Source organism: Garra rufa, chromosome 1, assembly GCF_049309525.1.
Source record: "Garra rufa chromosome 1, GarRuf1.0, whole genome shotgun sequence".
Lineage (NCBI taxonomy): Eukaryota > Metazoa > Chordata > Actinopteri > Cypriniformes > Cyprinidae > Garra > Garra rufa.
In genome coordinates this window covers 24,887,156-24,898,369 of record NC_133361.1, presented here as the reverse complement: position 1 = coordinate 24,898,369, position 11,214 = coordinate 24,887,156, and the positions used below count along the sequence as shown (strand labels likewise).

General features: G+C 35.2%; 1 protein-coding gene across 1 annotated transcript in view; it reads right to left on the bottom strand.

Moving 5' to 3' along the window:
• tbcd (tubulin folding cofactor D) overlaps positions 1-11,214 on the bottom strand; it is a 64,434-nt gene that overhangs the window by 24,982 nt on the left and 28,238 nt on the right. The window contains exons 16-29 of the mRNA XM_073837897.1: positions 10,678-10,707; positions 10,439-10,524; positions 5,893-5,973; positions 5,743-5,816; positions 5,512-5,629; positions 5,377-5,437; positions 5,263-5,285; positions 5,128-5,159; positions 2,434-2,496; positions 1,748-1,824; positions 1,581-1,662; positions 1,314-1,432; positions 1,125-1,216; positions 816-956 (exon numbers count right to left, since the gene is read on the bottom strand). Coding sequence (XP_073693998.1) covers positions 816-956; positions 1,125-1,216; positions 1,314-1,432; positions 1,581-1,662; positions 1,748-1,824; positions 2,434-2,496; positions 5,128-5,159; positions 5,263-5,285; positions 5,377-5,437; positions 5,512-5,629; positions 5,743-5,816; positions 5,893-5,973; positions 10,439-10,524; positions 10,678-10,707 — 1,079 coding nt within the window. The remainder of the gene's footprint in view (positions 1-815; positions 957-1,124; positions 1,217-1,313; positions 1,433-1,580; positions 1,663-1,747; positions 1,825-2,433; positions 2,497-5,127; positions 5,160-5,262; positions 5,286-5,376; positions 5,438-5,511; positions 5,630-5,742; positions 5,817-5,892; positions 5,974-10,438; positions 10,525-10,677; positions 10,708-11,214) is intronic.

Sequence of the window (11,214 nt, the reverse complement as noted above, 5' to 3'; positions counted from 1 at the left end):
CCTAAAATATTTAAAGGATCATAATTATTTATTACTTTAATTATTATTATTTATTTTATTTATTTAGTTGTTTTTTTACATTACAATAGTATTACTATAGTAATAGATTTCTTGTTTCAGTATTTTTTTTTTTTAATCAATCAATTAACTTTTTAATTAATCCTATTTTACAACACAATAGTGTTTATGTTTTTGGTTTACTGTTTATAATGTAATATTAAAATATTTTATAATGATAATAATAACTTAATATTTTTAAAATGAGTGCTACCACTATTATTTTATTTTTCAAAATACTGTAGTATTACTACAGTAATGCATTTTTATTGGTTTAGTTAATTTTATGATTTAATACAATCAAAATATTGTACTATTATTATTATTACATTATACAAATTAAACAAACCAAGAGAAAAAATAATATTAATAATAATAGTTGTTATTATTATTATTATTATTATTATTAAAACCTTTTATTAAATTATAAGAATTAAACAAATAAAAATAAACAATAAAATAGTAATACTAATGTATTAAAACATAATAATAAGTTTTGGTTACTTGCCACTGTCGCCTTTGCCTTGCTTAGCTGGGAACACTTAATTTCTGGCAACATTGTTAACTTGATTGCACAGACAGTATTCGAAGAGAACTGGAAAAGCTGACTATTTACTATTGTCCTCTTGTAGTACTGACACACTATTTTCCAGTTCAACACTGTAAAGCTGCTTTGACACACTCTGTATTGTATAAACTGCTATTGTTGCATATTGTGCAACACAAGTATGCACTTCTAAGCAGGCATTTGAACATACCAGGCCCCTACGTCCCCTCTGCTGTCCGTGCTGTAGTCATTCAAACAACCCAGCAAGGCTTCATACACAGGCCTTATGTTGTCCTCGCACAGGACACGGTCCGGGCTGCCTCGCGCACACACTCCTACAGCTACACACACCCTGAGAATCACAAGAAAGCACAGGACACATGGACACGCAATGCAAGATGGGACAAAGCAGGGAATGGAGACATGAATTTCAGGTCCTGCAGGAAGAAGCAGGCGTTGACCCAGCTTAAGCTCAGGCAGACTGGTTCTTCAAGCACAGAGGAGACAAGGTGTTACTCACTGAGACATGGCTGTGGCTGCATCCCTTCTGGCTTCTGTTAGACTCTCCTCTTTCTGAGCAACCTTACAGGTGGCCTGGAGCCCACGCAAGATCTAAGGAACACGTTTGAGAATACAAACTCAACCTACCAGCTCAGATACAGACTTGAGCTAAAAAAAAAAAAAAACAAGAGACATTAAGAGGTCTGACCTGCTGGAGTTTGCCATGGATCATAAACGAAGGCAGTGAGCCCAGAGCGAGAGCGCAGCCACAGCGTGTCAGAACCTCGGGACTCTTCAGAGCCGACAGGTATTGACTAACCAGCTGATCTGTATGGCAACAAGTTGATGTAAACAAACAATAAATGACCAGAAGTATGTGTACACCCAAAAACACACCCATAAGTGCTTCTTCAGCATTTTATATCAAAACCACAAGTATTAACCGTTCCCTTTGTTTTTGGAGTATTAGTTGTACCTTGCATTTCTGCATCTGCTACTCCTGGTTCAACCTGATAATATTGCCGACACAGCGCTGCCAGTGCTGAGACCACGGCATCCTTCAGAAAACATGTTTTGTATTTTTAGAATGACCATAGTTGAGATAGTTGTGAGCTGTTTTGGGTGTTGAGGTGTGGACTGTACCTGTATACCCCTTCTGGCCCCGCTGGAGAGCAGGTGAAGGTTTTTCAAGCTGTCATCTATTAGCCATTGCCAACCAGCTGCATAAAAAAATCAAAGTGCACATTAACTCATGAAACATCTTTTGTTACATGTAAATTTTATGGGACATCTGTGATAATAGTAGTTATTTATTTTTTATGTCAGCCAGCATCTAATACGCTGTATTCATGGCAAAAACTGAGATGCAATAATATGTGACCCTGGACCACAAAACTAGTATAGCATTTATTAGGATATTAAGTAAAGATCATGTTCCATAAAGATATTTTGCTTAATTTTTGATTAGTAATATGCATTGCTAAGAACTTCATTTGGTCTTGATTTTTTTTTGCACCCTTAGATTCTAGTTTTTCAAATAGTTGTATCTCGACCAAATACTGTCCTATACTTACAAACCATACATCGATTGGAACGCTTTTTTTCAGGTGATATATAAATCTCAATAAAAAAGACTCTTATGACTGGTTTTGTGGTCCAAGGTCACATATAAGACTTACATAAATGCAAAACAAAAACCAAGCAAGCTGTTAAAATGATAGATTTGTTCAAATTAACTTGTGATGAAAATTCTACAGTCTTTTCTGGTGAGACATTTCTGGCAAAACACATTTAAATAATGCTAATGTGAAGAGGTTTGTTTGACTCACTGATAACTGGGTCACCCTTAAAAGGCATCTTGGAGAGAGAGAGCTTTTCAATGAGGACACAGACTGAAAAAAAAGACAAAAGGAAAATCACATCAGGGTGTAAAAAGGCAAAAAATGGGCCTGTTTTGTTGCTTTGTAATGGGAATGATTCAGAGACATCTGTAATGTATTAAACATATATTTTTTTGATTATTAATCCACTGATTTTTAGAACATTGGGCAAAGCAAGTTCTTAAACCTTATGTCATTAGTTTTTCAAACTTTTAATCCAAATGAATTTTTCACAAGGTGTTGCTATGCAGATTCGTAAAACATTTTATTCTTACAAATATAATTCATCTTAAATTCTATTTTATTTACATTTTTTTTAAATTTAGAATAAAAAGAAGAATGTTTTGTTCCTTAAAACACTCCTAAAGAATCTTAAGACTGTTCTACAGACAGAACTTAAAAAGAATTTAAGTTTCTTAAAGGGATAGTTCACCCAAAAGTGAAAATTACCCTGTGATTTACTCACTGTCAAGCCAACCTAGGTTGAAGATAATCAGTGCTATAATAAAAAATGTCCTGGCTCTTCCAAGCTTTATAATGGCAGTGAATGGCTGTTGAGATTTCGAAGCAAATTAAAGCACATAAATCCATCATAAATAGCACTCCACACAGCTCCTAGGGGTTAATAAAGGCCTTCTTAGAGGAATCGATAGAAAATATCCATATTTAAAACTTCATAAACTGTATCTCTACAGAGAGTGGCATTTCAGTGGATCACAATATTTCTTTTTTTATATCAGTCGATATTGATACTTATCAAGATAAATGTAACATTTTTATTTCTTTAGATGTTGCTCCAAATTGAAAGTTTTATTCTTTATGGTCAGAACATTTTTGAATTCTTTACACTTTTCCAGTCATTTTTTCACATGTTCCAATGTGTAATATTGTTTCAAATCAAGAAACAAGTTTGTGTTGCCTCATAATATTATTAATATAACTTTTCTGGTCTCTTAGAAATACACATTTGATAGTAGCTTGAGTTAGGATGCAGATGTAGATTTATGTTCATTACCAAAATCAGTAATATTGGTAAAAATTGTAGCAACCTTATTTTTATATTTTTTTTTATTAACCATTGGTCTTCCATAGAAGAATACATTTAGATCCTGATAATCAGTTAAAACCAGAAATATAACACCTCGATACCATAGTAAAAATGTAAAATGTTTCCATGTATTTGTATGAAAAACAGTAGTAGTAATATAAACATTATATTAAACATTTATTGAATTCTTGTTATCATTTATCGAGGAAATTTGTATAACTCGATACTTATCGTTATCGATTCAACGCCTAGCTCTACTTCTGAAAGCCGCGTGGAGTACTTTTTATGATGAATGGATACACTTTATTTTGCTTCAAAATCTCAGCAACCATTCACTACCATTATTAGCTTAGAAGAGCCAGGATATTTTTTAATATAACTCCGACTGTATTCATTTAAAAGAATGAAGTCATATACACCTAGGATGGCTTGAGGTGAATTTATGAGGTAACATTTTGGTGAACTATCCCTTCCCCAAAGGTAGGAAGCTTAATTAACTTATCGCATAATTTAAAATATTAAACATTATAACATTACACTCGATACATATGTATATATATTACTATGGATGAGCACAAGTCCTCTAAAGTGATCTCACGGATCAAAAACGTAAATATTATGCATTTCACGACTTTTTGCTGAATTCAAATTCTGTAACCACACTACAAGATGCATTCAGAGAGCGCAATAAAGACGGAGCGTAAATATATGCAAAAGACCATTACGCTTGAAGAACTATTTCAAACGTAAGGCAAATTAAACAATTTGAGTATTGAACTCCCGTAAAACCAGTCGCAGCAATCAAAGTGTGCGTGCTTATTATGACTATTACAATAATCTGCAGGCAGAGCAAAAAGACTGTCTTTGAGGTGTTTCTCAGGTGCTTTCTCAAGAACCGCCATATAGTCATACAAGTCATTATCTTCTTAAGAAAAAATTATTTCTCAAGAATTGCATTTGGAACATTCTTACAAACTTCTTAGCTTGTGTGCACACTAAAAGTAAAGCGAATATTCACATCATGTTACTCACTTTAGATTACTCATGAGATGTTTATTGCGTCATTCGCGCAGATACAATCTAACATGTCTGTACGTTCTTTGCTGATCGGCTAGTGCGAAAAATGTGTCTTACGAATTTCCAGCTTGAGTTTTAGTTTTTCAACGTGATTTAGGCGAATATTGCACATTTGCAGCAATCACGCCCTCCAATTTGCATCTACTCACATCAGAATTTCTTATGAACTTTCTTGGGAAGGTTTTCGAGAAACTGACCTAGTGGTTTTAACTTGTTGCTGCAGCATATGGCTTAGGTACTTCCCTGTAAGTGATTTTCTGCACCCTTTTGGCAGGCCAAAATTATAATAGAAGTGGAACACACCTCTATCAAGCCGCACAAATCGGGGTTTTATTCATAGCAGACTAAATTTTGAGGTTTATTCAAATCTCTTACTATAGAATGAGTTATAATAGTAATTAGACTTGCCTTATGGTACACACACACACACACACATAAATAAAGTTTATCATTTCAACACAAGCAGCACAATCAAATCTATAGAATAACTGTAAAGGAATAACTGTTTTTTTTCTTACCAGCTGGTCTCATTAGCTCTCCACCAAATCCCCTAGGGTAAAAAAAAAAAAACATCAGTTACAAGCTATAGACAAATAAGTGCCTCTAAAAAGCTTTGATGTAAATTACTGGCAGGTTATGAAGCAAGTGCTTACCTGTACTGCTTTCTGTCGGAGAGCTGAAAATAAGGCACATATGGAAGATTAGTTGCAATTAACTGTTGTTGTTTTATATTTCACAAAATAACACAAGAGGCTAATTCTGCAGACCTTTTGATGAATGTTTTTAAGGGCTTCAATGGTGTCGGAGGACAGAAGGTCAGTCACCGAACTACAAAGAAACAAATGCATTACATAAAATAAAATTATGCTTAGGCGAAGCTTCAAAAGAAAAGCGAGTGTTACCGATTGTTCTGGATTGCAAGCTCATAGAGAGCGTGAGTGATCTCAGCACAGGCCAGGATAGCGCCGTGACGGCCATGTAAATCCATCCCTGTGGCCATGGGAAGCAGCTGGGGTAAAACTGAAATCAAAAATAAAGATGCCACAAATTTCACTTGGCCTTATAGAGTTGAATGAGATGTGCTGATGGGTTGAGTTTGGCATATATTAACAGACATATGGAACTGTTCTCACCAGTGTTGGCCATGTATTCAGGGGCGCGGACAGTTAGATTGTGCAGGGCTTTCGTGGCCAGCTCTCTGATCACCCTAATGAAATCAAATACAGTCTTAGTTAAAAATATAAAACCAAAGAACCCACATGAAACAGTACACAGATACTTACCCATCCCAGTGATTGACTTTCATAGACACCAAGTGGTCAATTAAGGGTTTGGTGTATTCCTCAAAACCAGTGACGTAGACACTGAAAAAAAAAAATAGTCGCAAATTTTATTTACACAGCCTGTTAGAATTTAAGAGACTGAATTTGCTACTGTACTTTAGGACACATATGTGACTCTGGGCCACAAAACCAATCATACGGGTCTATCTGAAAGCTGAATATGATGTATAAATGATTATGGTTTCCATTGATGTATGGTTAGGATAGGACAATATTTGTCTGAGATGCAACCATTCGAAAATCTGAAATCTGAGGGTGCAAAAAAAATCTAAATATTGAGAAAATCGCCTTTAAAGTTGTCCAAATGAAGTTCTTAGCAATGCATATCACTAATTTAAATTTATTTTTATATACTTCTGGTAAGAAATGTACAAAATATCTTAATGGAACATGATCTTTACTTAATATCCTAATGATTTTAAGCATAAAAAAGTATAATAATTAATTTTGACCCATACAATGTATTTTTGGCTATTGCTACAAATATAGTTTACTTTCAGAACAAAAATGTACAGATAATGTACTCACCTCCTTGTCATCTAAGATGTGCATGTCTTTCTTTCTTCAGTCGTAAGAAAATTGTGTAAAATTGTGATTTCTCTCCATATAATGGACTTCTATGGTGCCCCTGAGTTTGAACTTGAATACAATTTATATACTTTTAAACCTCAAATGCTTGTCTTGTCTAGCTCGGCAAGACGAGCGTTTGAGATTAAAAAGTATATAAGTTGTAAATGTTTTTAGAAAATAAGCAATCGTTTTGCTAGGCGAGACCCTTCTTCGGCTGGGATCGTTTAGAGCCCTTTCAAGCTGCATTTAAACTGCATTTTGGAAGTTCAAACTCGGGGGCACCATAGAAGTCCATTATATGGAGAGATATCCTGAAATGCTTTTCTCAAAAAGAACATCTTGGATGACAAGGGGGTCAATACATTATCTGTAAATTTTTGTTCTGAAAGTGAACTACTCCTTTAAGACTGGTTTTGTGGTCCAGGGTCACATATGTCAGCTGCCCCTTTTACACATATAGTCTTTATAAGTAAATTACTGGTAAAACACTGTTTGGAGTTCACGTGTGAATTTATTTTCAAAAATACCGGTAAATTTGCTCAAGCAATTTACCGTATGAAACATCACAAATAAAGTACGGGTAATGTGCTTTGTGTGAACACAGAACGATATTACCAGTATGGACATGTATGAGTTCAGAACCCGCTGGCCTAAGATGTGTACACTGGGTCAATCATAACATTTTGACGCAGATGGCGCATTTACTCTGCACTGTGGAGTTTGGTTTGAAGCCGTCTAATACAATGTCTCTGGGCCAAAAGCAGCCGCAGAATGTGAAAGTTTGACACAAAAATGAAAACATCACCAAAAACACAGACTGTGTTTACAAACACAACCCAGGGAGGCGCAGCCATTTAGAGGTAATTTCTGGTTAATGATGTCACAGAATTGACCGGTATTTTGAAAGTGATGTGTGAATGGTGCTTTACTGGTAAAAAGACAGAACTTTTTTGTATTTACCAGTAAAATCGTTCTAGTAATTCTACAGCAACTGACTGTTATTACTAAGTAAAAGGGGGACTAATCAACTGTTTTGAGTTGTTCATATGTGTGTGTACATATGTATGTGGATGGTTGTATTTTAGAGCAACTGGAGGCTTGTTTGGAGAGTTTGTTCATGTTTGCCCTTAGTTTTGTTCGTTGAGACATATACAGTCAAAACAAAAACTATTCAGACACCAGAGATAATTTTGATTTTTTTTTTACTAGTGCGTGCATTTATGTAAGAGAGGATAGCAAAAAAAAAAAAAAAACGGTGACATATTATACCTAAAAACTCTTCATACAGTGGACTACCAGTAAAATTTATACAAATTTGGGAACAATAATTAATTATTACACTTTGACCTGACCATGTTTTACTTAAGTGTTCTTTCTTTAATTGCTAATGCGACCTTTTTACACCACAGACTGAACTAAACTGAGCATTGCTTGGTAATTGGTCAAAGTATTGATAGTTGTTCAAATATTGTCATATTACCAGTTGTCTGAAGTTCCGGTTGATTGCAAACCATTACATACCTTTCTATCAAAGTTATCTGACATTATCAAGATGATTTTGTTCAAGATACAGTTTAACTCTAAGTTCTTGCCATATTTTATTACCATTGTCTAAACTACAGTGAATACGCTGTGATAATGTGAGGACATGTTGAAGGTGTCTGAATAAATTTTGGTTTGACTGTATGAACGACAATCATGCTCAGATCTACACCAAAAAATAATAAATCCAAAATCACCTGAATAAAGTAATCTCAGCCTGATTGAAAACTTGAAAATGCTGATTGTGTTTCTCACAAACGTGCAGCTTTTTGTTTTACGAGACTTTAACTAATTGCCTGGAGTTGTGAATTACTTGTGGATTATTGTGATGTTTTTATCAGCTCATTCTGATCCATTTACAGCAGAGGATCCATTGGTGACAGGGCTCGACAATAAGGACTGCCCGATGGCCCGGTGCGAGATGCTCGGGACAGTAGACAGGATCGTGCTGCCTTGTCACTAAAGATTAATTTGCCTGCGACTGTTTGTCAAATTCGTGCAAATACAGTCTTAGAATCGAGAAACAGCTTGTGTTTTTAAGCCTTTAAATGCTACCTTCTCTGTGATGTCGCGAACACCATATTGCTTTTCGGTTCCTCTTATCTGATTGGATGTTGTAAGCACTGTTTTTTCCGTAACCTGGTAACAACCAGTACAGCGAAGAGACGGCAACATCAAATTATGAAGCTGAAAGGGAAAACGTCTGTTTCTAACTCGCATTTGCGACTAAAAATTACTACATGCGACTGTGAAAAAATATTAAGGAGCACCATGTGCGACTGACCCCATCAGCATATTTGTGTTTGGGCTCAGGGGAGCTTCAAAGGTTTCTACACGTTTTCGCAACGTAGAGTAATGTATCACAGACATTTCTCACGAATCCTTTCATAAACAAAGTGTAGAGAGAGTGTAAATAAGAGACTGATTGTGCAGTAAATTATAGAGAGCGCCGTCGATTATAATAGAGCTTTGTGATATCGCAAACTAAGAGGAGTGACAACTTTTAATAATTTTTGTGGGAGTTTGTAAATGAGGTACTGATTTAATACAACAGTTAAATAAACAAGAAGTTATTATTAAGTGACTTACATTGTCTGACTATAACAGACTATAATATTGCCTGATTATGCTCTGTTTCGTCGTCAAGTAGTCTGAAACAAGTCACAACTGAGCCGCTGCGCATCTCCATTCAAACACAGCGGTGTTTCGTTTATGAATGAACGTGCGTTTTTAAAGAATCTAGTAAAATGATTCAATTTCCCATTCATTAAGAGTCACTTGCTTTAATCCCGAATGAACCATCCGTTCGAACGAATCAAATGAATGATATGCTTCAGTAATTAAATCAGTCTCTTGTCGCCACCTACTGGCAGATCTCTGTATTCAAAATTTTATAACGTGAATTTATGAATTTGACTGCACTCATGGCACCTCTGAGTCCAATTAAACATATGAAAAGGTAAAAACAAAGGCAAAAAAAAAATAAAAAATCATGGACAACCACCGTAAAAACTTTAAAAATTTAACATTTTTTTAACATAAATTATGCTTAATAACACTCTATTTACTAATATTGTTTAATTTATTTGCAACAACATTCCTTTAATAGGAGTCCTCCATTTATGTATAGTTAACTGCTGATCTAGGACCATCAACCTGGACATACTGTTGTGCATAAATTTACTTCATTACAATTATATATATTTTTGTAATTGTCAATTGTGTTTAAGGAAATATAGTTGTTTGGCTTTTGACACATTATTTAAAATGTGGCTAAGAAATAACTATTAACTTTTTTTTTTTTTTTTTGGTTGGGCCAGTGAAAATTTTGGCAGGGCAAGTAAAAATCTGAACCACTGGCCCGATTGGGCCAGTAGAAAAAAATGCTTAGCGTTGAACTCTGGGTGAGCAAGTGATTTAAGGCAAAATCTCCACCGAAGAAACAAATTCCTGAGGGTGAGTAATTTTCAGAAAACTTTCATTTTTGGGTGAACCACTCTTTTAACAAACTAAAGCCACATTTTGACGGATTTAACAGCGGGCTGCGCAGTAAGCCTTGAGGATGGCTCTTTGCTCCCTAAGGCTAGCATTTTTCACATTGCTCTTTTAACGCACTGAGGTGCCACAGTCAAATGGTGACATTTTTCTGGAGGGTGGGACATAAGACACGACAGCGCAACCGCTGCTTCATTCATCGATGCATTCAAAACATACTGTGACTGTGCTTTGAACTAAAGTGTTCCAAGAATTGGGGTGTATGACTGATCCACCTGCTGCTGTAATGTTTACAGCATGTACTATGAAGAACAATGGGGTTCAATTACACACGCTAAAACAGCTCTTAGTCACACATTGTCACCTTCTTACTCCATACCTGATAGTTAAGTAGCAGTTATTCAGGTTACCGACCGTGAAGTAGTCCGCTGCTGTAAGAATGTCTATGCCATGGGGGAAGGTGCCCTGTGGAGACAGAATATCTCCGAGAATCAGATTAGAGATACACAGACTCAGCAGGCTTCACAAAACACAGCCTGTTGCACTACAGATCAGTGCAGGTGTTCATAATGGATCTGAATGGTGTTTATTCTGTAAGTGTACTCTCTTTCGGTGTACCTGTCTGCCCACATTCTCTTGGAAAGCAGCCTAGAGACAGACAAAAGGAAGCAAGCATTACATTTCTTGTAATGTATGCAGCTACATAATGTGAAATTAAAGCTGAAGTGTCATTTTATTCTGTTAAAATACTTCCTCCTATCCATAGTTTGCATTGTGCAAACATTTTTATCATTTACCAAATTTATAAGATATTACTAGGACACTAATGATTTTCCTTACTTTTACTTTTACTTAGCAACAGACATGCTTAATCACAGAATTTGTTAGCAATGAAACAGAATGTGAAAAATAAAAAAACATGTCCAATTATTTGAATGCATAAAAATAACTTAATTTATTAAATTATTTTTTGCTAACCTATTAATAAATTGTTAAATGTTAAATTGTATACGATTCACGATTTTAATTAATTGCGCATGCTTTCTGAGTAATAACATTTAATTTAACAATCAGGAAAGGAAAGGAAAGGAAAGGAAAGGAAAGGAAAGGAAAGGAAAGGAAATGTGGCCAAGTATGGTGACCCATACTCGGAGG